The sequence below is a fragment of the Suillus clintonianus genome, assembly GCF_016758775.1.
Source record: "Suillus clintonianus strain FC179 chromosome Unknown DEU56scaffold_128, whole genome shotgun sequence".
NCBI lineage: Eukaryota > Fungi > Basidiomycota > Agaricomycetes > Boletales > Suillaceae > Suillus > Suillus clintonianus.
This window is the reverse complement of record NW_024539352.1, coordinates 77552-102612: the sequence shown is the minus strand read 5'-3', so window position 1 is coordinate 102612 and position 25061 is coordinate 77552. Positions and strand designations below refer to the sequence as shown.

Below are 25061 nucleotides of genomic sequence, written 5' to 3'. Positions count from 1 at the left end.
CGTATATGGTCAACACATACTTGTCAATAATGTACTATTTCTGTGCTGAGAAAGCGCCGACGGTGTGTGTATTTACAGGATGGTAGCAGAAGGTATGGCACACATGTTCGATGAGATTTCATAAAGGCTCGTAGTGGGGGAGTGAGGGCGTGGGTCTTCAACCTTGGCAGTCATTGAAAGAACAGTGGTAGCTGTTATAGCAAAGGTATCCCATTTGGGAGGTGTGAGTGGGAGGAGGATATGTGAAGAGACTAGGGCTGGCATTGGAAACATACTTCAATTTTGGCACCTAAATTTTGACTAAGTGAAAGTGGCCGAGAAGCATCACATGGTACTTGCCTTCAGGTCTAGAACATGGCCATACCAACACTTCATGCTTGTCAGACACCATATTAGTGTAGAAGGCACGGGTTGAGGACATGGAAGGAGATGAGGGTTCTGACTGTTGACCCAAGATTATAGTCCAGGTTGGTGCACTACAGTCCATTGAATCATTCCCAGGCAGAAAAGAGCAACAAGGGAGTTGAGTGAGGTCACCACTGCCCTCAGAACCTCACCTGCAGTATCAGAGAGTGCAATGTGTACTAGTAGTGGTGGTTGTGCCACTGTAATGTGAAAAAGTGACAAAGTGACATGTCACAATACCCTAAAAGGGAAGAGTGCTATCTTACCCCCACATCTCCTGCATGTCAATCAGTCTCCTGCATCTCCTGCATATCAATCAGTAAATATGGGTCCTATGAATCTGGTGAGTAAAGAAACAATGTCCAATCGCCCGCTCACCATATTTGTAGAGATACAGCTGATACATCGAAGGCCGTGAGAACATCGCGGTGGAGGCTGTTGTGAGATTGGCTTCAAGTCGATGGAGTCAGCAGGTGGTGTCCAAAGAGGAGTACCGCTGGTGAGTGGCCAGTTTACTGATGTTCGAGTCCATATTAGATCTAAAATCTACAGTGGCAGCCCTTGTCATGTAAAAAAGGTTATGATTTTCGCACCTTCACAGGACTTAGATGTTGAAGGGAGTGGAATTCAGAGGTCTAATGGTCAAAATCAGGATGTTTGTGGGTTTGTCGAAATTGAAATGAGTGGAGTTGAGAGGTCTGATGAGATTAATAAGAAGTAACATGTCCATATGTCGGTCAATATTGTCCTCCATAGGGTCCGATGGTACACATCATGGGAAGATCATCATGCTCATATCAATCACTGAATACCAGCCTTCTTGAATGTACACTAGGTAAGAGGCGGTTGCTTGATGCATGACAGACATTTGTGTGGATCATCATACACCTGCCCAATGAGGGCAAGCTCTTCACACTGTGATTGGTTAAGGCGACCCTTGACTGAATAAGTCTCCTTCAGCTTTTCAAGTGCAAGTACAAGAAGTTTCGTGTCATGTTTGCAACACAGAGGACAAGAGAAAACGGTAAGTTAGGACGTATAACAAATGCTTAGCTCACTTATGGGAATGGGATAGGAGCAAATTTGCAGCTCTCTAGCCAGTGAATGATCGCCATGTAAATGGCAATGGCCTCCTCTGCACTAATATACGGTCCATCCCTCAAGTACCCATGTTGCCTCTCCTGCTCTGCCTTCAAGTACAGACCAAAACCAACTGCAACTGCAGCTTCTCCAGCATCACCGCAATAATTGTCACACAAAGACATATAGACTCCAGCCAGCTAACCCTCGCTGCATCACACACACTATCAGAATCCCCCATGGTTGTTTGTGTGAACTCATCATATTGTCCAAAGTGAGGCTTGATTCAATGATTCAAATAACAACTGCTTGAACAAGCAACAACAGTAAGTGGGGGTAGTCGAACAAGAAACCTTTGACAATCTGCAAGTACATGATTAACCACCATATGATGGTTTTGCCTTTGCCAGTTGAAACAGCATTGACAAAGATCACGGTGTGGGTGAGGAAATAGTAATGCGAACTCTGGGGAGTCACAAAATATAAACATTGAGAGGCGGTCTAGTTGAATCGTCCCTTAGGGGATGCTACTGAGACTAATCTCTCTAAGAATAAGTGGGATCAAAGAAACTGCTGAAGCTGAAGATATGTGAAGGCGCATGAAGATGCGCGATGTATGCACAGCGGATGCACGAGATGAGCGGAAGGATGCGGCTAAAGCACAGTACATGTGAGATAAGGAATTGGTGGTGGCTGATGATAGGGATGCTTCTCAAGGGTAGTAGACAAGTCTAATCAGACTAGACAAATGATAGGCAGAAAAGATGATGATATTAGCGCTTAGTGCGCAACTCAACAGGAAATCTGATACAGAGTCCAACTCAGGGAAAGTAAGTAAGTCCGGAATGATCAATATGTAAGTCACTATGTGCACTCTCAGGGTACTGAAATATAAGGGAAGTGGATACGCTGTGCGGAAGCGCATAAGGAAGCAGATATGTGGTAAGTCTATATGTAAGAGACCCTGGATGTGGTCAGCAACAGAGATAACAGTGGGAGTATGCACCAACAGAACCGGACAGACAGGGCAGGACATAGGAGGATATGCCGAGTAAAGCACCAGTGTGCAGAAGGATGCGCATGTGCCGCACGTGCTGTGGAAGAGCGCGGAAGGTCACGCATGTAACACGCCTACCTGCGGATAGGGATGAGGTTGATGTATAAATGAGGGGATATGAGTCTGTAGAGATATCACTCTCTACACTAGACGGGAACAGACCTAACAGGACGGATGTCTAGCAGTGCAACTGTGACTTGGTGAGGTATCAAGGTACAAAGAAAAGATTATGTAACAAACACAGGCAACAAAAAATAAAAGAGAGGAAACTAAATCAGATTTCAATAGAATACCTAAGTTCATCCACAACTGTTTGTCCTCAGATGCCTTCCAGATAGACATATGTATACTACAAATCTCATTAATACCAACACAAATAGCTTGCACATTGCTCAATCTTATGTACACCTCCAGAAGCCTTTGTCGCCCTGCCAGATCATTAACATTAAGTAGAACACAAAGTTGACTGAAAGAGCCTTGAATCATTCACATGCCCCACACAGCTGTCTGACGGTAGGAGAGCAGCTGGCAGTTGAATGCCAATAGCTTGTGCTGCTCATGTGCATTTCCAGGAAAAACTGCACCACTTTTGAGTGGCACTTGAATCTTGCCAGAGATAGCTGCAGTCCCATGAGGAAATGCAGAATCAGCAAAGAGATAATAGCCATCGGGAGTCTTTCACTGAAGCTAAGTACTGCAGATATGATGACACCTGAAAACATGAGAATGAGAATGCTAGTGTTCAGAGATTGAGTTTAATTCACCTCGGGGTGAAAATGCTAGTACATTAGATATAAAATGTAAACTTTTCTACCTCTTGTACATAGTATTCTTAACTTCAGGATCATCAGCTGCTTGACATGGCAGACTGAGTCCATCAATACTTCTAAAGATATTGTTGTCGATGATTTGATTGTGGTTTGGAAAGTGAATTGCACATTTAGGCATGCATTATAGAGTTTTAAGGAAGATATTGAGTGCAAAATTTAGGTAGCGATTGATGGTGGTAGGTATGAGAGCGAAAATCTGGGCTTAGTGTGCATTTACGCGCTTCCATCGGCTTTTGTCAGGTCCATCCATCCATTGTCTATTTGGTCCCTAGGTGTGTATTACATACATATATTTGTTTTCTGACAGCCACTGTCTCCTTACCTACACCTGTGATATTCTTCAGCTGCTCTCACATGCTAATCGGCTGCTTTAGGACACTTTTGCTCGCTCTTTGCTAGCTATCTTCTATATCTACTGGTTTTTTTTAAGAGAAGGTTCTTTACTCAATTACCAAAGTAGAGTTACGCAGTTTGTACTATGCCTTAGAGAGCACCTATCTATAGCCAGGAGTCATACTCTCCTTCTCTTATCAGTCTATATCTCTAAAACATTCACTTAATATCCATTCCTCGCCTCTCACATGATCCAAGACATCTCTCAGCATTTGTGCTCCATCAAGCACTGTTTTCCCATGATTCAAGTGCATTTCCCAAGCTCTCGTGCTTATTGGCCACTTACCTCGCGTGTTCCTGTGCTTCATGTGCACTTAGTCGCCTGACTTCTGCCTGACTCAGCTTCCTCTAGAGGTTGAACATATCACCCTCACATCAGAGCAAATTCTCTTGAGTCTATTTCACTGTACCCATATTGTTCTATTTTTCTATGGCTTATTCAACCGATCAGACTTTCTCACTAGCTGACAGAGTATGTTTGTAAGCATGTCACGTGACTGGGAAATGATCTGAGTTATAAGAATTCAGCTTGACTCATCATGCTTTGTAAGACTTGTAACTGTATTTATAATCTACGTAGTAACTAGGATGACTCAGCTCACCAAAAGGCTTGATTTGTAAGCACATTCTTACCAATCCATGAGATGACTCATGCCTTCTATTCATCATGCTTTGTAAGATAAAATTGTATTTGTAAACTACTTGGTAAACAAGCTGATTCAACATATCAAAAGGCTTGGTTTGTAAGCACATTTTTACCAATCCATGTGATGAATCATGCTTAATAACCTGGCCTTCTAAAAGGTAAAAAAGGAGCTCATTTTACACCATGAAATAAAACTTTCCACTTTAAACCTATCATATTATTTGAGAGTGATCAGGAAAGACATGGTAAGAGTGCAAGCAAACAAGTTGCTTTGAAGTAAGATTTTGACACAGCAATTTCAAGTTATAGTAAAGCCCAAGAGAGGTTGTCTAGATAACCAAATTGCTCATGTACATAATGAATACCTCTCTCTTTTACAGGAAGCATAATTAGATGGAAGTGGACCAACACCACAGCCCATCAGATGTGATGTCCCACCAAGAGGAGGAAGTTGTAGAGAGGCAAGAGAACTAGAGTACGAGTCTCAGTCACGGTGAGCAAAAGTGATTCCATGTAGCCTGTTGGTGTAGACTACTGATCCGTATGAGTGAGAGTATAAGTGCTCGTCCCAAGGGGATTGCTACTGAAGGAAGTCTTCACGATAAATGCGAAGGAATTGACCCTATGGGCTTATGATCTATGCGGCAGATGCGCAAAGGTAGACAGGAAGATCCAATGTAAGATGGAGAATGTCTGGATGGAAGATGGACCTGACGGAACAGATGTCTAGTGGTACGACTGTGACTGACTAGGTATCAAGGTGGCAAGGTTTCAAGGTTTCAAGGTCTTGATGTAATGAGCTACCGGAAGTGATCCGTGGAACGGAATAGAATTGGCTAAGTTTGGAAGAGCAGAGGCGCAAGTATCTGTACTGAGGTCCATTGCGATGCGGAAGGCTAAGGGGACTTTGATCACATGGACTTAGACACAAAATCCAAGGGAGTAAAAGGAAGTGATATTGTCAGAAGACGACACAACTATTTATCATGATCCGTAAGAACTCGAAATCCTCTAAGCGGCAGTAGTACAGGCGAGTCCATAGTGCGGTAATATGAATGGCAAGCAGCCTCATGTATGGGAATGTACATGTAATACAGACTGTGGTTGATCAGAGTGACAAAAAGAGACAAATGATGCGCCAATGGGGATGGATGGACAGGGATGGACAGGGACCAAAAGCAAATGACGGTATCTGTTACGGTTTGCGTATCCGTTAGGTGTCCAGAAGGGACAGATGTTGACGGAAGAGGTCGGATGGGTATGGACATGAATACCTGACCAGGTGAGCTCCGGATCATACATAATGGACAATTGTGAGGCTAGCGTCAGAATGTTCGGTACAACAGTTAAAGGGACTACATTCAATGTAGTACTATGAACCTAGAGTACGAGTTTATATATAGTGAGTACAGTAAAACAAATGTGAAGACAACATGATACACACCTCAGTCATGGTTAAAGGGACTGAGGTGTGTTGGCGTGTGCTCGTAGTCTTATATAGAGTTAGAAGACAGTGAAAAACGGAATGAGAAAATGAGAAAAGGTACTGTCAATGTCTTGGAATTATATATGTCACTTTGTTGTGACGTCCTGGATGCCCTGGTGGTCAGGTGTACTCTCAACAGAAGTAAATCTCAGTCAAAAACTCAAGTGTTCCCTTGACATGATAGATGAAGACACAGAAGATGATGATGAAGAATATGACGATGAAGAAGCAGGTGGATCACATCCCATCCACTGGCAAAGATTGGCGCTTGAAGTAGTGTACACGAACATTTATGATAACATATAAAGTCAGTTCAAATAGACTGACGACCGCTTCTCTGCATGATCTAGGAATATAAAGATGGCAGGCACTGACTCATCTGTTTGCACATGTTTACATCTCAGCTTATAAGCATGCATCATCAGGGTGGCTGTGTCCTTCAGCATCTTTGTCTGCTACTTCTACCTTCTCAAACAAGACTAGACTAAGTTTATATAATCAGCACCAATGGTGAGTTTTTTTGTCAGATAAAGAAAAAACAAGAATTCAAACTCTTATCCTGTCTTTGCAGGCCCCAACTAAGAACAAGAGTGTGAGTGAATTCTATACATTCAAAGATGAGCTGTCAAGCTTTTGTCCACCATAATAGACCACATCTAAATCCACTATCAAGACCTCTGTGAGTCATTGCTTAGTCAGCATCACAAATCACTCATGTGTGATCTCAGACGGCATCCAAAGCTGGTGTTAGGGTGAGTCTCCAAATCTTGGGATCAACAAGCGGGCACCTGCTAATTTTATGATCACCAGTCTGGTGGCACCACCACAAAGAGCAAAGGTAAGGCCTATAAGGTGACCAGAAATGAAACAGACACAGGAAAAGTGTTTAATGTTTGCATCCATGTTTCTGGATTTTCTTTGCTCAACTGCCCATTTCAAAGCTACAGGGACCACAAATTGAGTTCATGACCCAGTCAGCCATCCAAACAACAATCAATGCAATCAATCAAATAATTTTGAAAGCTTCCCTTGGCTATGCATTAATGGATGTCATATCAGATGATGACTTGAGGAGGGGTCCAAAGATTGTCGCCCAAACCATCAATCTGCGAGCTATTGATGACTCCTTCCTCAAGAATTTTGCTTCTTATGTCAAGTATCAGGGCCTTTACAACAAAGAGGTCCAAAATGCACTCCTGGTTGGAATAGATCACAAGCTCGTGGAGGTGTCCTTCCTGGAGAAAATGAAGCCAGGACAATACACAAACATTGTTCAGTAGACTTCAAAGGCTGAGGAGGAAGGGGCCACCATGCTGCTGTACAATGACAGTCATCACAAGGCCTACATGCATTCCCACAGCAGCATCACCACTTCCTACCACCAATATCTTCATGCTAGGGACGAGCTCAGCAAATCTCAGGTAGAAGTCAAGAAGGATTCACTGACCAAGGCCATGAAAATAGCCTTCAAGGAGACCATAAGAAAACCACCCATGGAAAGTGGCTGGTCCACTTTATAGATCAGGGCAAGTGAAGATAATAGACAGGCGCCCGCTTATTTGATGCTGACCGAATTTCAGACAAGATTGAATAATCCAAACACTGTGCCCTGATACAGCACACTTTGGCTAGCAATTCTTCTCTGATCAATGTATCCGATAATGAAGACAATCAACTCGCTCAGATTCTTACCATCCTTCATTGCATGCCATGTGATAAGTGAAGAAATTACATTTCCTAGCTGTGAAAGAGGGAGAACAACTGGCAGCCTCAATAAATTGACAGCTGGGAAATGTAATTTCTTCACTTATCACATGGCATGCAATGAAGGATGGTAAGAATCTGAGCGAGTTGATTGTCTTCATTATCGGATACATTGATCAGAGAAGAATTGCTAGCCAAAGTGTGCTGTATCAGGGCACAGTGTTTGGATTATTCAATCTTGTCTGAAATTCGGTCAGCATCAAATAAGCGGGCGCCTGTCTATTATCTTCACTTGCCCTGATCTATAAAGTGGACCAGCCACTTTCCATGGGTGGTTTTCTTATGGTCTCCTTGAAGGCTATTTTCATGGCCTTGGTCAGTGAATCCTTCTTGACTTCTACCTGAGATTTGCTGAGCTCGTCCCTAGCATGAAGATATTGGTGGTAGGAAGTGGTGATGCTGCTGTGGGAATGCATGTAGGCCTTGTGATGACTGTCATTGTACAGCAGCATGGTGGCCCCTTCCTCCTCAGCCTTTGAAGTCTACTGAACAATGTTTGTGTATTGTCCTGGCTTCATTTTCTCCAGGAAGGACACCTCCACGAGCTTGTGATCTATTCCAACCAGGAGTGCATTTTGGACCTCTTTGTTGTAAAGGCCCTGATACTTGACATAAGAAGCAAAATTCTTGAGGAAGGAGTCATCAATAGCTCGCAGATTGATGGTTTGGGCGACAATCTTTGGACCCCTCCTCAAGTCATCATCTGATATGACATCCATTAATGCATAGCCAAGGGAAGCTTTCAAAATTATTTGATTGATTGCATTGATTGTTGTTTGGATGGCTGACTGGGTCATGAACTCAATTTGTGGTCCCTGTAGCTTTGAAATGGGCAGTTGAGCAAAGAAAATCCAGAAACATGGATGCAAACATTAAACACTTTTCCTGTGTCTGTTTCATTTCTGGTCACCTTATAGGCCTTACCTTTGCTCTTTGTGGTGGTGCCACCAGACTGGTGATCATAAAATTAGCAGGTGCCCGCTTGTTGATCCCAAGATTTGGAGACTCACCCTAACACCAGCTTTGGATGCCGTCTGAGATCACACATGAGTGATTTGTGATGCTGACTAAGCAATGACTCACAGAGGTCTTGATAGTGGATTTAGATGTGGTCTATTATGGTGGACAAAAGCTTGACAGCTCATCTTTGAATGTATAGAATTCACTCACACTCTTGTTCTTAGTTGGGGCCTGCAAAGACAGGATAAGAGTTTGAATTCTTGTTTTTTCTTTATCTGACAAAAAAACTCACCATTGGTGCTGATTATATAAACTTAGTCTAGTCTTGTTTGAGAAGGTAGAAGTAGCAGACAAAGATGCTGAAGGACACAGCCACCCTGATGATGCATGCTTATAAGCTGAGATGTAAACATGTGCAAACAGATGAGTCAGTGCCTGCCATCTTTATATTCCTAGATCATGCAGAGAAGCGGTCGTCAGTCTATTTGAACTGACTTTATATGTTATCATAAATGTTCGTGTACACTACTTCAAGCGCCAATCTTTGCCAGTGGATGGGATGTGATCCACCTGCTTCTTCATCGTCATATTCTTCATCATCATCTTCTGTGTCTTCATCTATCATGTCAAGGGAACACTTGAGTTTTTGACTGAGATTTACTTCTGTTGAGAGTACACCTGACCACCAGGGCATCCAGGACGTCACAACAAAGTGACATATATAATTCCAAGACATTGACAGTACCTTTTCTCATTTTCTCATTCCGTTTTTCACTGTCTTCTAACTCTATATAAGACTACGAGCACACGCCAACACACCTCAGTCCCTTTAACCATGACTGAGGTGTGTATCATGTTGTCTTCACATTTGTTTTACTGTACTCACTATATATAAACTCGTACTCTAGGTTCATAGTACTACATTGAATGTAGTCCCTTTAACTGTTGTACCGAACATTCTGACGCTAGCCTCACAATTGTCCATTATGTATGATCCGGAGCTCACCTGGTCAGGTATTCATGTCCATACCCATCCGACCTCTTCCGTCAACATCTGTCCCTTCTGGACACCTAACGGATACGCAAACCGTAACAGATACCGTCATTTGCTTTTGGTCCCTGTCCATCCCTGTCCATCCATCCCCATTGGCGCATCATTTGTCTCTTTTTGTCACTCTGATCAACCACAGTCTGTATTACATGTACATTCCCATACATGAGGCTGCTTGCCATTCATATTACCGCACTATGGACTCGCCTGTACTACTGCCGCTTAGAGGATTTCGAGTTCTTACGGATCATGATAAATAGTTGTGTCGTCTTCTGACAATATCACTTCCTTTTACTCCCTTGGATTTTGTGTCTAAGTCCATGTGATCAAAGTCCCCTTAGCCTTCCGCATCGCAATGGACCTCAGTACAGATACTTGCGCCTCTGCTCTTCCAAACTTAGCCAATTCTATTCCGTTCCACGGATCACTTCCGGTAGCTCATTACATCAAGACCTTGAAACCTTGAAACCTTGCCACCTTGATACCTAGTCAGTCACAGTCGTACCACTAGACATCTGTTCCGTCAGGTCCATCTTCCATCCAGACATTCTCCATCTTACATTGGATCTTCCTGTCTACCTTTGCGCATCTGCCGCATAGATCATAAGCCCATAGGGTCAATTCCTTCGCATTTATCGTGAAGACTTCCTTCAGTAGCAATCCCCTTGGGACGAGCACTTATACTCTCACTCATACGGATCAGTAGTCTACACCAACAGGCTACATGGAATCACTTTTGCTCACCGTGACTGAGACTCGTACTCTAGTTCTCTTGCCTCTCTACAACTTCCTCCTCTTGGTGGGACATCACATCTGATGGGCTGTGGTGTTGGTCCACTTCCATCTAATTATGCTTCCTGTAAAAGAGAGAGGTATTCATTATGTACATGAGCAATTTGGTTATCTAGACAACCTCTCTTGGGCTTTACTATAACTTGAAATTGCTGTGTCAAAATCTTACTTCAAAGCAACTTGTTTGCTTGCACTCTTACCATGTCTTTCCTGATCACTCTCAAATAATATGATAGGTTTAAAGTGGAAAGTTTTATTTCATGGTGTAAAATGAGCTCCTTTTTTACCTTTTAGAAGGCCAGGTTATTAAGCATGATTCATCACATGGATTGGTAAAAATGTGCTTACAAACCAAGCCTTTTGATATGTTGAATCAGCTTGTTTACCAAGTAGTTTACAAATACAATTTTATCTTACAAAGCATGATGAATAGAAGGCATGAGTCATCTCATGGATTGGTAAGAATGTGCTTACAAATCAAGCCTTTTGGTGAGCTGAGTCATCCTAGTTACTACGTAGATTATAAATACAGTTACAAGTCTTACAAAGCATGATGAGTCAAGCTGAATTCTTATAACTCAGATCATTTCCCAGTCACGTGACATGCTTACAAACATACTCTGTCAGCTAGTGAGAAAGTCTGATCGGTTGAATAAGCCATAGAAAAATAGAACAATATGGGTACAGTGAAATAGACTCAAGAGAATTTGCTCTGATGTGAGGGTGATATGTTCAACCTCTAGAGGAAGCTGAGTCAGGCAGAAGTCAGGCGACTAAGTGCACATGAAGCACAGGAACACGCGAGGTAAGTGGCCAATAAGCACGAGAGCTTGGGAAATGCACTTGAATCATGGGAAAACAGTGCTTGATGGAGCACAAATGCTGAGAGATGTCTTGGATCATGTGAGAGGCGAGGAATGGATATTAAGTGAATGTTTTAGAGATATAGACTGATAAGAGAAGGAGAGTATGACTCCTGGCTATAGATAGGTGCTCTCTAAGGCATAGTACAAACTGCGTAACTCTACTTTGGTAATTGAGTAAAGAACCTTCTCTTAAAAAAAACCAGTAGATATAGAAGATAGCTAGCAAAGAGCGAGCAAAAGTGTCCTAAAGCAGCCGATTAGCATGTGAGAGCAGCTGAAGAATATCACAGGTGTAGGTAAGGAGACAGTGGCTGTCAGAAAACAAATATATGTATGTAATACACACCTAGGGACCAAATAGACAATGGATGGATGGACCTGACAAAAGCCGATGGAAGCGCGTAAATGCACACTAAGCCCAGATTTTCGCTCTCATACCTACCACCATCAATCGCTACCTAAATTTTGCACTCAATATCTTCCTTAAAACTCTATAATGCATGCCTAAATGTGCAATTCACTTTCCAAACCACAATCAAATCATCGACAACAATATCTTTAGAAGTATTGATGGACTCAGTCTGCCATGTCAAGCAGCTGATGATCCTGAAGTTAAGAATACCAAATGCAGCAAAGATTAACCTTGAACTACCCTTAAAACTACAGACATTCAGTTTTACCTTTGAAACCAAGCAACCAGGGCCCATGGCAAGTTTCAGATTTACATAAAACAATCTCACTGAATACTTGCTCTTGTAGACAGTCAAAATCTGGTTCAGATGGCCCACCAAGTGGCCCAGATTACTACAAGTTCCTGAACATGTAGATCTTAGCGCAACCAAGCCCAACACTCCTGACCGATGTGGGTACAACAATTCAGATTGGTAGAAATCTGGTGTTGGGTCTTGCTGCCTAGCTACCAAGTCTTGTAGACAGTGTCAGACCCTAAAGGGTTTCTGAACCAGGCTCACAGCTCAGAGAGAGAGAGAGGATAAGGGAAACTGCATTCTAAGTCACACCATGTGATAGTAAGGGTAAAGACCAACATGATTATGTAAGTTATCCAAGTGACAACACAAGCAAGGTAAATAGGGGTAAAGTAAGCCTAACCAGGAACTTGTTCCTACACCGACTTCAGGTGATGCGCTAGCAAGAGGCCTAGAAATATAAAGTAAGTACTATGCATCCTTATAGTTGGCTAATTATACTAACTAATATGCTTGGAAGAAGTTTGCAGCTGGGCCCGTGGAAAATATATATGCAGAAGAGACCTTTGATAGTAGCAACACGGAGCCAGAGACTCCAGCAGAGTTCACCCACTTCTATAAGGACAAAATGGATGTAAGTCTGTTCCTCTGTCTGTGATATTTGCACTTAGTATTATCTATCAGTTGAATGACCTTGCTCAAACTTCTCTCGTCAATGATACCATAGCATGAGGTCATGGGTATGCAGAGCAGAGAAACAAGGCCCAATTTTATGTATTAACAGTTGTTACTTTATGCATGCTCCTACTATGAAATATAATCTCATGTGATTGGCTGAAATTCCTTAGATATGTTGCCAAGTCATGTTTTGATAAGAGTCTTATCTTTGCCCAACATGCCACAATACAACTGCACTACATGCAATGGTACATTTGCACTTGCTAAATGAAACTCTTCAATCACAAGTTCACTACAAGTGCATGGGTAGACACATCATACCAGGATCTCAGTCAGATATAGGTCCCTTGTGGTTTCGGTGTCTCATTATATAAACCAACCCCACTGCTGTCACCACATTTTGAGCCCTACTTCTCAGACTCCACAGTACTTGACTCTGGCTGTCTTAGAGATGAAGATCTCCATATCACCACCTAGGATGATGTCATGCCTAACCTCAGCCCCTTCTGTAGTGTGGAGGCATTACTCACAGCCATCAATCACCTTGATGAATATAATTCTGCAACAGCTGTAGGATCACGACCACTCATGCCTTGTGATGCACATCATCTTCCTGCTGACCCAGACCAGGCCAACTTTGATCGGGAACTTCAAAGGACCTTGTAATATGCACAAGAACACCAGGATGAGGAAGAAGAGGCTGATCCTGACATAGAAGTTAATGCTTATGAATATGATCACCCGCACAACCTGGTAAGGATAATCCGGACCCCTTTTTGATCCCAGATGATTTGTCTGTGGAAGATGCCACAGACCTCACACATCTTCCTGGTCACCTTCTGTCTATATATGTGCTCGTCTCATGGCTTCACTTACAATTTCCCTTTGTCACCCTTCAATAGAGTAATTGAGTTCTAGGCATCGACAAGCCTATCTACACACTCCCAGTCCGTCCATCCTGTCGCAACATTTTTCCTCCAGTGTGTTTACCGAAATCACAGGATATGTGCCCGAATTGTTGCATATATCTTTTCCTTCCTGATCTCACCGCCCATGGAAACCAGCACACCATAAAGATACCAGTAGTGAAGTATCCTTATCTTCCTCTCTCTCATCAGTTCAAATCCCTGCTGAAGATACCTGGTCTCAAGGCACTTCTTGATAGCTGGCGCTCCAAACTGTGTGCACCGAATCAGTAAACTGACATCTTTGTATGTACAGAACCAGACTGAAATCACCTGGTGACAGCTTGTTCTTTTGTGATCTTGCTCATGAGCGGCAGGGCCAAATGGTGAACTATGAATAGGTGTTAATGACAGTTGACTGGTGAGTTCATAATTTAAATCTACCTTCTCACAACCTATTAATGATCCTTTGTTCCCTTATCCAATAGCTTTTCCTATATACAAAGCAATATTGCCCCATCGGACTCCTCATGTCCGACCTCATTCTCAATAACTAATCTGCCACCGGAATATTAGTAAGTGTAGTTGATCTTTGTACTAACATTTGTATTCACATGATAATATCTAGATATCACACATCCAATTTAATGTGTACAAGTATACTACTAGGCCCAAAGGAACAAAATCTCAACCAGATACAATGATTTCTTTGTCCAATAATCTCTGATCTCCTTTAATTATGAAAAGATAATATCATAGTACCTACTAAGTTGTGTCCAGAAGGTAAACCAACTCACAAATTTTGATTTTATCAATATTAATGTTAATCTAGGTTGCCTCATTTGTGTGATATTGGTACCTGTTGTGTGCGATAAGCCAGCTGCACACAAAATCAGCGGTTTCACTTCTCATTCTCACACTAACTTTTGTACATGTTGCTGGATCAGTATCGCCAGCAAAGATAAGGTGTCTGCCTTTGAGAAGGGAGGTATGTGTCTGGTTTCAGCTCATATACTACTTGTTTACTGACAAGATGTGTTCAGCTTTCAAAGTGCACACAGATGCACAACACCACAAACTAGGAGAACTGTATGGCAATCTGACAATGCCAAATGCTTACAAAACCTTTGTCAAGGATTTTGTGACGATCTATATGCAACTCTGGTGTTTACCTTATTTCAATATTGTCGAGCAGGTGATCATTGATCCAATGTACAACTTATTTCTCGGTAAGTGTGCTACCTCACCTGTACCTGTAGGATTGATGTATCACTACCTACAACCATAAGACATTCATGATACATGTATTACTGAGAGCTACAAGTGGTGTGATACATCGCTGTACAGTAGACTATAGGTTCCCGATGGCCCTAGTGCAATCCATTGGCCATGTCCGAGTATAGTACTGTGTTCTACTCAAGTTGTGCTCATGTTGTGCCCTGAGATTTGATCGAGCAATCTACGATCAAGCCGTCTAAGATTGAGCCTTGCTTCTCTTGCTGAGATCGAGCATCTGTGATCAATCTGCGATCAAGCCTGGATGCAAAAATATGTGTATTGTGGTGCCTGAGAGTGCCGCTACACTACAAACACTATGTATTGTTCAAATCAAAACTCCATGACCGCAGGAGGTGCGTCAATTGAAGGACCGCTGTCATCCTCAGAAGCCGACATAGAACTCGTAGAACTGAGATGAGAAACAAAGCTCCAACGAGCTTGGAATGAGGTCCGCATCGCAGAACGGAGTGCGGCTTGACAGTAGGCATATGCCTGCAAGCCCTCTTGCTCGGTAGTCTTCTCCGATGAGCGCAGCATTGTGCGCTGATGCCACCAGGGGCCTTGCCATTCCAGAAAGGCAAGTACTCGTCTCATTTCTTCGACCAGCAACTCTACTTCCTCGGACCATCGAGCTGCGCGTGCGCGTGCCTTGCACCATTCGATACGAACACCTACATAAAGCAATCTGAGTCAGCTGTCGATAGCATCAACCAGAAACACTCACAATCTTGAACACTTTCATTCTCGGGTGGACTGGTGTCGACATCTGTCGTCAGCCAGATCCACGAGATTGTCCTGGTGCCTTGAGTGCGATCACCTGTGAAATCGCCCATAGGCCGAATGTCCTCGTGTCTGAGGGGTCGAAGTGTTGCCTCCCAGCCCATCTCATCCAACCGACAGCTTAGTGATTCTATCGCTTGACGAGCGCACCTGTATCTCGCTACCGCCGCATCTTTCTTTGCTTCAACGCGTGCAATCAGATTTTGTGCACGGGTAGAAGCTGCTTGGCCCCGTAAGTTCTTGTCTTTGAATTTGTAAATGTGCGAACGTAAATGAAGGTGGGAGCGGAGCTCGTTGAGGGCATCGTGAGCTTGTGCCTGCTGAAGTTTCCATTCGTGCTTCATTAAACGGTGATTGCAGTCGAGATGATTGAGAGCTGATGGTAGATAGAGTGGAAAATCCTGCGGCTTAAGTGTTTGGGGGGCACCTGGACTTGGATTTGTTGATGAGCGCAGCGTGGAGACAATAGGCATATAGAGTTGTTGATAGCGGGTCCAGGAATTGATGCGTCTCTGTAGTGCATTAGTTCTGAAATGTCGTGTTTGAGCCGTTGTCTGTCATAAGATTTGAACAACAACCACATGTTGAAAGAGAGACATCACATACTACAAGTCTTCTAATTCAATCCCACCACTAATGAGGACGCTAGGTGAGACATTGTCGTCGAGAGAGTGGTTGATCCCTTCCCGCAGCTCTTGTGCTTCCAATTCTGCGAGCTGTGACCTTACTGCGGCCTGCGCAATAGCTACACATACAGCAGATGATCAGTGCGAATTCATAGAATGTGTGGGCAGTGATGTACAAGCAAGCTTGCTTTCGAACAGATTTGGGCGAGTGTTGTCCTCCTCCCACATCTCGACTTCTGTTCCCCACTCGTCCAGCAGCACAGGCTGAATTGTTCCTTCCACATCGTACAAGGCGACATGATGTTCCCGTTCCCACTTTATGGTGTTTTCCATCTTGCGCTTCAACGTACGGCCTTGAGAGTCTGAAGTATCAGTGAGGGGAACATAATACTCGACAATGAAAACCCACCAAGTGTTGTCGTCTTTTTCCAATTCCAATCACTGAAGTGATCGTCTAAGGTGTCACATCGAGTTCCTGGCCCCATTTCCTTCGTGCTAGATGCGACACGGTTGGCATTTGCCCAACCTCGTTCTGGTGCTTCACCATCAGTCCTACCTACCCACTTGGTAAAGTTCCAGGAGAATGTGAGCTGACAGGCTGCGATATGGGCCGTGATATGAAACTTCGGTATGAAATATTGAACCAGCACATCGTCACGAGGTATATGGAGCCGAGCCGGCATGTGTTCCATTCTGTTCCATAGGTTTTTTGACCATTGACAAGCTATATCGTAGGAGATATTTAGCACAGTCACTGTGAATCCGACAAGGGCCGAAAAAACGATATAATCCATATTTAAATACCTTGTAACACCGTCAGCTGGCTCAATGTGAAAAAAGTAGCAGAAAACATACCTTTCGCCTTTCTGTAGATCGCCTACCCCATTTGGCAATTTGAATTCATGTCGAGCGCAGTCGATGGTACCTATACCAGTAGCTGCCAAGCCTCGTGAAGATTTCGTGTCAGCCATATTAACTGTGTTATGACTAACACAGGTACTGCGCTAGTAAGGAAACATTGAGTATGTCAGCCCTCAACAGTCCAGACTACATATGCACCTCTTGTTGTTCATTGGCTTGCTCAGATAGGTAGCTCTTGTATGCACACTCCTCCACAAAATAGGCCCATCCTGTATTTAAACCAGGATCCACTCAGTCAGAGGAGACAGCCTTCCGCTTGAGACGGAAATTCGCATCTATAGCGACGAAGAGTGCATACAACCATCTGTCAACCTGAGTGAGCAAGACATTCTCATCAAACAATCAACTTTAAACTTGCCTTGTTGCTGGAGGTGAATTCTCCCAACCTTGGGGTAAATTCTTGCCTGCATGGGGGCATGCTGGACAAACTACCGCAAGTTCGCCAGCTTTTGTTTCTGCGACGCCACCAGGGTCGTGACCTCGGCCACTACGCCTGAGTTGTAGAAGGTGACGCCATTCATGTACTATCCTCATGAACGCTGAATAACGGTCCTGCAAGTCAAGAAGGATCAATATCATACATTAAATTGAAATTTTATGACTTACCTTGATGGGCGACAATCCAGTATTGTTGGAGCGCCTGGCTAGGCTGTGATAAAATTCGTAGGCCGAAATATTTGACTTGAATGACAGCAGCTGATAGTGCTCAAGTACATTGAATGTTGCAGCTGTTTGCGGATCCGTCGTTGTTGCCAGATACCATTGCACTCGTAATAGTTGCTTGTAGCACAGTTGGGCAGTGTGACAGCCACAAAAATCTAGCGCGACATCATGGATCCCATTGATGTCAACAACGGTGAAGTCATTGCCTGTTGAGGGACGTGGATTGTAACAGTGGTCACTGGGAGGATGTCCCAGTTGCACACATAAACCAAGGGACTTGAGGTGTGCGCGCTGGAAAAAAGAGCTGTTCCACTCCTGTGTTTGTATGTTAGTACTGTAGACCATGTATCTAGTAGGAAACACGTACTTCAATAACATGCAGTGGACTGGATTGATGGTGCTCAACAGTGCAATGTCGACAGTACATTTCCATGCCGAAACAGTCCCTGCATCGGTACTTGGGTTCTTCAATTTCACTGCCACAGCGGCAGACTGTGCACTGGCCTTCGTGACCACGACCCTCCAGAAATATGGTCTCGTCAAGGAAAAATTGGCGGTCAAAGAGCCAAACAAGAAGCGGATTGTCCTAAAATAATCATGAGCGTAGTAAATGACATTGATGTTTTCACTTACTGCAGCATATTCTTTGCGCTTATCCTGCAGAGCGTCGCCCGTGATGATCGGAGGATCACAAAACGGAGAGACTTCATCCCAATCATTGTAGTCCGGCCAATCCTGGATGGCGTGAGGTTCGTATAGTGAATCATCTGGTTCACTATCAAGTGTGGCCCCGCCAAGTGAAACATGCCCTGTTTGTAGAGTAGTGCGTCCATTAGTAAGTGCGTATTCCCGTATCAACTTAACTGCTGGCATGGGTGTGGAGCTTGGCTGAATGAAACGCTCAACTTGCAGCTTCGGTTTCTTTGCAGCCCGCGTCATGGCAGGATACCAGAATGGTGGCAAAGCGTGCAAATCGTCGACATGGCGAATCATTCTGAAAATTTACATGTAAGGCTTCCGTGACTTCAAATGTATCTACACTTACCTTGTGCTACATTAATGCCAGGACCATGTTGAAGGGCTTCGGTGACCAGTAGATTGATTTGACAGCGGGTTATGTTCTGGCCTGAAATTTTTTTTGGAAGACAAGCCAGACAGTATGGTGTAAGTTTCAGTATATTCACATGAGGCATACACGATGCTACCACAGACGCGTACAACACGTGACCACAATGACCTCACATGACTTTGTTTATTAACACACGGTGCCTTGTGTTCTGGACCTTAGTCATCACCGTCAATGGTCCGTCAATGGCAACTATAATATATGATATATCACTCACTGGAACTTGATACTCACGCCAACCGCGGCCAACGCCATCGAACGCTCCTTTCTCGCCAAGTGCGGCAGTGTTCGCGTGTTGTTTGGTCCCTCATACGTCTCTTCCTCAAAATTCTATCTGCCAGACAACTAATGTTCTCGTGGTTGCCCAGATCTGACAACGAGCTTTCACTGGACAACAAAAGTAAGTCTGTTTCTCGTCACATTCTTATCCATCTACTGACTGACCAGCACTTCCGGTGAGGGTGACGACTGAGCTGGTTGACTCTGTATCAGAGCATCATCTGTGGCACCAGCACAGCCACATGTTTTCTGACACTCGTGGTGCAGAACAACAACAAAATCAGAGCAATGGACGGCCACACCCGCTGCAAAATCAAGTCTACTCAGATGATCAGAATCACGATGATGCCGCAGCTGCCTATATATCACATTACTTCCAAGTTCCTCATCCAAGCCGCACCTATACTACCCACACCTCACAGCCAAACTGCTGCTCCGTCACCATTGATATCTGGCATGCAAAGCATGCAAGCCAGCCCAACACCTCCAGTAGGCTCGCCCTATCCCTACTCATTCTTGCACATTCGGCGCAACAACACCTACTCTGGCTATCCCATCCACACCGCGCCTTCATCCAACTACAACCCCAACCATCCCTCAGTGATCGAAGAGCAACTCGCTCTCCAGATGCAGATGTACGCCCTGAACAATCACGTAGCATTATCCGACTTCACATTCTCACCATCATCGACACCTTTCCCCAGCCATGGATAAGGGACGCGCCTAAATGCGTACCAATGGTAATATCAACCTCCTCATTCAGGGCGTGATCTCCATGATTGTCACTGTACTTCTGTTTGCACTCTAACAACTTTGTACCTAGTTGCCAAATAAATGATGTTTTGTTGATATTCAACGAGAACACGATGATCAACCTCGCCTCACGTCGTCATTAGCGTTCCTATGTCTGAGTTGAGCAATTTTGGTGATGGTATATAAGACACAGCGCAAGAAAAACTCGTATGGACTACACACTACGTGCGCAAAATCTACGTTACATGAGTACATGGAAGAAATCAAATTCTGAGGCCTTTCTGATACATCATCTCCCCCATCGAGTGAGCAAGTGTGAGCTCGCAAACTCCTCCAAGAAAAATCAGACCCTCAATGTCCTCTAGATATGCGAGCACGGTCCTTAAGAAACGGGTGACTGAGTCAGCAGCATGCCACTCAGAGCCAGGTGAGACTCCACAAAAATTCAAGATTTGATCTTGTGCAGGAATGGCCCGGTTGAGTATCTTTTGGACCTTCGCGATGGAGGATTCAATGATGGAAATATCACCGGGGGAAGAGTCTTCAGGGAAACTCTTCACATAGTCGCAAAAGACTCCCTCAACAAATTTGCAGGGGTCATCGCCGATCATCGCCAGCATTTCGTCCTTGATGTCCTTGACAACGCGTAAGCATTCTGGAAGATCGTCACTGTTGAAATTGAGTTTAATGTTTCATTTCATTTCTATTTATAAAATTGAACATATGCACATACAGCTTGATATTTTCATCATCTTCTGATTCCGAGTCATCATCTGAATCGGACTCAGACTCTGACTCAGACTCATTGTCATCCCTGCGACGCGGGGCTTTTGCGACAGCCTTCAAGAGCTCTTTGTGGAATTTCTTCGCTTCTTTCGATTCCTTGGTCTTCGAGCTACGAAGGACTCTCCGCCTCTTCAAAATTTCATCTCTATGTCTTTAATGTAATTTGTCAGGAACGGATGTAAATAATTAATGAATGTATGACATACTTTGCATAATGATGGCGGTGCCTTTCACACGAAGCTTGTAGCTTTGCCTCGGCTGTTTTATGAACAACTGGACGGGCCATTTTGACTAGCTGTAGTAGAGAGTGGTGGTAGTCTTCAAGAAAAAGAACCAAGGATCCTCCATTGCGGCACTGAGTCTTGGTAGGACGAAAACTCATTTGCTCAATATCATATTTCAATGGGCCAAACTTATTCACAATGCTAAGCTAGGCCAGTTGCAAGCCTTGGATCAAGGCCCGTCTCATGTCAGCGTGTGTTATAGCATTGTAAATGTAACTTGAAATCATCAACAGAGATAAAGTCCGACTGCCATTGCACTGAATTGGTCCCTAATTACATTGAGTCTAGGTAGGATTACACTAAGTCTTGGTAGGACGAAAACTCATTCAACCAATATCATATTTCAAATGCAGGCGGGATCATTGCGCTAGTGCCGCGAGGCCAGTCAAGCATGAATTAAGGCCTGTCTCATAATCTTCAACATAAATAAAAGCCCTACATACTGCCATTGCACTGAACCGGTCCCTCTCTAGCAGTCGGATGAAAACACACGTGGTTCACATTCATACGCTCGAAGTGAATTTTTAATCTCATTGCCACACTAACTAATAGCTATTACCTGCAACATACATCTAATCTCACCAATGGCGCCACCCACCAAATATTCTGCTGAGCAGATCAAGTTTATTGCGACATTCCACAATCAATTCCTTGAATGTAAGGCCAACAGGAATTATGAACCTTTGTGGAATCCCTTTTTTGAGGCATGGGGAGAAAAATTTCCAGAGCGCGCTGTTGTCTTTAAAGACATTCCGCTCAATGTCAACTTAACCAAGGAACAGTCTACTGTGCTGGCAGAAGCCTGGGCATTGCATCAACAGGTACGTATATGCTGTCCGAATATTAATTTCAATAACATGTGCCTCACAATATTAACAGCACCTCATGGAGAAATTTGCTAATGATTTGGGTGCGTCAAAAGCAGGTCGGCGGGCGAATGGACAGCACACTGCCACAGTCCAGAAGATGATGAAGAATATCATGAAGGGCTCGACGGACAAACCCACTCGTGTCTTGCAACCATGGGAAATGTACTCAAAAATGCATTATACGAAAGTCAAAGATGCGGTGAAGACTGAGCAGGAAGAGTTAAAAAAAGTGCTGTTCACTGAGCCGGCTAAGAAGACTACCCTGGGTATCGTTAAGCGGCATCTCAAAGCCGCTTTCGAAAATGAGTCCAAGGAAGTAAAGGCAGAGGTCCTTGCTGCTATCGAGGCAATGAAGGAGGCGAAATGTGCGGAAATCGAGGAAGCAAAGAAGCAGGATCACGACAAGGACACGTAAGTTACATTCTTTGCTTTCTATGAACAATGTTTTCTTACAGCATGTGCAGCTACATATCCAAAATTGCTGCGATTCTGACCCAGTTCTTCGAGGAGTTGCACGAAATGACAGATTGGGTATTCACGGTACTCATGGGCGGGCCACATCCTGCTGCAGGTGGGACACTTGATGTCAGTAGTTTTCATGTTGGTACAACAAAACTGGGCAACCGGTTCAGTCAAGCCTATCCCCAATTCTCTCAGAACATTATGGTGCCTTACACGCAGTTTGTAGAATGTGTTTTTCGTCAGTCATCCTTACTCAGTACAAGATATCAGACTAATACCTCTTTCAACAGCCGACGCAGCTGCTCTGTCGAGGGCACAAAGCTTGACATCATCCACTCCGGTCATCGCTTCTGGATCTTCGTCTACTGTCCAATCACCCTCTGATATATCACCACCTACCACTTTAAATACCACAACTGCCATGTCTGATGTGTTGTTTGACTCACAGCTTGCTTATCTCATGGATGACGTCGACATTCCATTCTTCTCCGAGCCTTACGCATCTCCGCCACAAATGGACATGGACGACACATCGCAGCCATCACTTCCCATTCTTCTGATGCCTCTGCAACCTCCGCAAGACTCGGAGATGATGCACGGTTTCAATCCGTTTCTGCAGGACCCATCCATCCTCGGACAAGATTTTCCTATTCTCGAACAAGACCTTGCCCTGCAACACTCGCTGCCGATTATCCCGTCACCACCACAAATTCATCAAACACAAAATACATTGATTCTTACAGATGAACCTGCTACTACCCCAAATGAAGCTGGAGCGCAGCCGCAGCCTTATCACACTACAAATCCCACCTTCACCTTCACCTTCCCTATCTCCACTCCACCACCCTCCCAGGTGCCTTCATTGACAACCCACATTCTATCAGGTACAATGCCACCTGCCGGTGCACTCCCCACCCAAACTCTGACACCTCTGTCTGATGCCGCCCCAAGAGGACCCCCTTCTGACAACACAGGCAAGAAGCACGCATGTGAATCTGAAGGAGAGCGGTTGAATGTCGGTGTGAATCATAAAGGTAATGCTCGCAGGGCTGGTTCCAGCGCCTCCACCCTGGTTGATGAGAGAGTGACGGAATCAACGGATCAGCAGGATGGCCGAGGCAAACATCAACGGTTCCAATCCAGGCGTGCTGCGGAAGCCAACAATATTGGTGGCTCATCCGCCACTCGGAAGACTGGACGCAAATGAGTGTGTATGCGTGTCTCCGGACAATTGTGTCATTTACTATACATTGTTGCATATATGTAGTTGCTTGCGTGTGTCATATGTTTGTTAATGCAATAATTTTGGCTTTCAAACAATTTCAAACGTGTTTCTTAGAAGGCAGCTACACGTTTGCGGGACTTAGAGGAATTTCGGTTTGAATTGTGTCGAATTCAGCGAATGCAGAGTAGTGATACATCAATGTCTTATAGTTGAGTGGTAGGTAGTGATACATCAGTCCTACAGGTACCAATGCCATGTCCTCATATACTTGGTGCGAAAAATCTATCCACCAATTCTGTTGCGTCACAAAAAATCAGAAGACGAAATATGTTAGCATTTGATCACTCACCAGCTGAGGAGTAGGACAAGGACATACCACGCTGTCCAAGCGGCATTGGCAATACGAATGCCACGGCCGCAATCCGTTAATATATGGTCGCTCTACATCGTTATTTAGTGTCAAATACAATTTTACTGAGAAATGGCACTCACTAACATGCCATTGGCACCAGAAGGAGTAGAAACCTGGTGATCCTGGAGGGTCACAACGCACACAGAACGTGGCATAGCCTTTCGACCACATGACGCCTGGGGTGAGGAAGGCTCGAACACCCCAACAAAGGATGTCGGTGCAGCCTCCTTGAGAGCCAGGAGAAATAACCTTTCGGATGAGTAGAAGAAGAGGGGCGTTCTGAGATGTAGCCTCTGCTTGATGGGGAAACCCAGGTGCAGATGCGCTTAGAGAAGATTAGTTAAAATAAAATAAAAACATGAAAAGGATGAAGTGATAAGTGTTTAGGGCTGGAGCGCATTCAAGTGGGAATCTCCAGCAGGGGGGGGGGGGGGACTTGTCACTTGGTGCTATTTTTGATAATCAACCTACCGATCAGACTCGTCCATCAGATGCGCATCTCATGATCCAGGCCCAGTCATCAGGCAGAAGTAATGTTACCTATAGATAGACTGAAGAAGCACGATACCATCAAACGAAGGCCAGGAACCAGGTCCAGAGAACTGTGGATTGAGCACCGGACCAGGATCCTCCACTGATATATTAGCCCTATAGATTATAGACAACTGCGGACCTTAGGAATACATGTATCAGTATTGCCCTCTAATTGTAAGTACTTGATGTATTATTCTTACAGTATGGCCTGGCTACCTTCCCTTAGTACATCATGCCTGATCCGATGTTTGAAGGTCTTATTAAAACACACATTTATAATATTTGGGTGCAAAACATGATTTTGCACCATGACTACAAGCTGCAGACATTTCACGAGATGTTGGCTGACATATGATTGTATTATTCGTACTATAACTTCGCTAATTGCTCTCATAGTTTATCGTTCCAGGATCCTGTGGTAAACTCCCTATGGATATAGGCAT

At 44.1% G+C, this 25061-nt stretch overlaps 5 protein-coding genes across 5 annotated transcripts; 3 read left to right on the top strand and 2 right to left on the bottom strand.

The window, feature by feature from the left end:
- Nucleotides 1–14234: 14234 nt before the first annotated feature.
- Nucleotides 14235–14908, top strand: DEU56DRAFT_873818 (uncharacterized protein; the record flags this gene model as incomplete). The annotated part of the gene is made up of 5 exons (XM_041355891.1): nt 14235–14277; nt 14368–14403; nt 14453–14608; nt 14664–14849; nt 14880–14908. 5 exons carry the CDS (start codon nt 14235–14237, stop codon nt 14906–14908), a joined length of 450 nt encoding a protein of 149 aa, XP_041202792.1.
- A 128-nt stretch (nt 14909–15036) lies between these two features.
- Nucleotides 15037–18881, bottom strand: DEU56DRAFT_873817 (uncharacterized protein; the record flags this gene model as incomplete). The annotated part of the gene is made up of 14 exons (XM_041355890.1): nt 15037–15059; nt 15333–15569; nt 15623–15798; nt 15829–16232; nt 16323–16423; nt 16481–16666; nt 16714–17108; nt 17160–17308; nt 17364–17455; nt 17489–17537; nt 17580–17777; nt 17832–18203; nt 18256–18423; nt 18522–18881. The coding sequence occupies 14 exons, from the start codon at nt 18879–18881 to the stop codon at nt 15037–15039; spliced, it is 2910 nt and encodes a 969-aa protein (XP_041202791.1).
- A 700-nt stretch (nt 18882–19581) lies between these two features.
- On the top strand, nt 19582–20007 carry DEU56DRAFT_918282 (uncharacterized protein; the record flags this gene model as incomplete). Its single annotated transcript, XM_041358096.1, has 1 exon — nt 19582–20007. The coding sequence occupies one exon, from the start codon at nt 19582–19584 to the stop codon at nt 20005–20007; it is 426 nt and encodes a 141-aa protein (XP_041202790.1).
- Nucleotides 20008–20309: 302 nt separating this feature from the next.
- Nucleotides 20310–21118, bottom strand: DEU56DRAFT_918281 (uncharacterized protein; the record flags this gene model as incomplete). Its single annotated transcript, XM_041358095.1, has 3 exons — nt 20310–20715; nt 20780–20977; nt 21039–21118. The coding sequence occupies 3 exons, from the start codon at nt 21116–21118 to the stop codon at nt 20310–20312; spliced, it is 684 nt and encodes a 227-aa protein (XP_041202789.1).
- A 582-nt stretch (nt 21119–21700) lies between these two features.
- Nucleotides 21701–23654, top strand: DEU56DRAFT_760760 (uncharacterized protein; the record flags this gene model as incomplete). Its single annotated transcript, XM_041350468.1, has 4 exons — nt 21701–21937; nt 21996–22396; nt 22441–22685; nt 22738–23654. The coding sequence occupies 4 exons, from the start codon at nt 21701–21703 to the stop codon at nt 23652–23654; spliced, it is 1800 nt and encodes a 599-aa protein (XP_041202788.1).
- Between the last annotated feature and the right edge of the window lie 1407 nt (nt 23655–25061).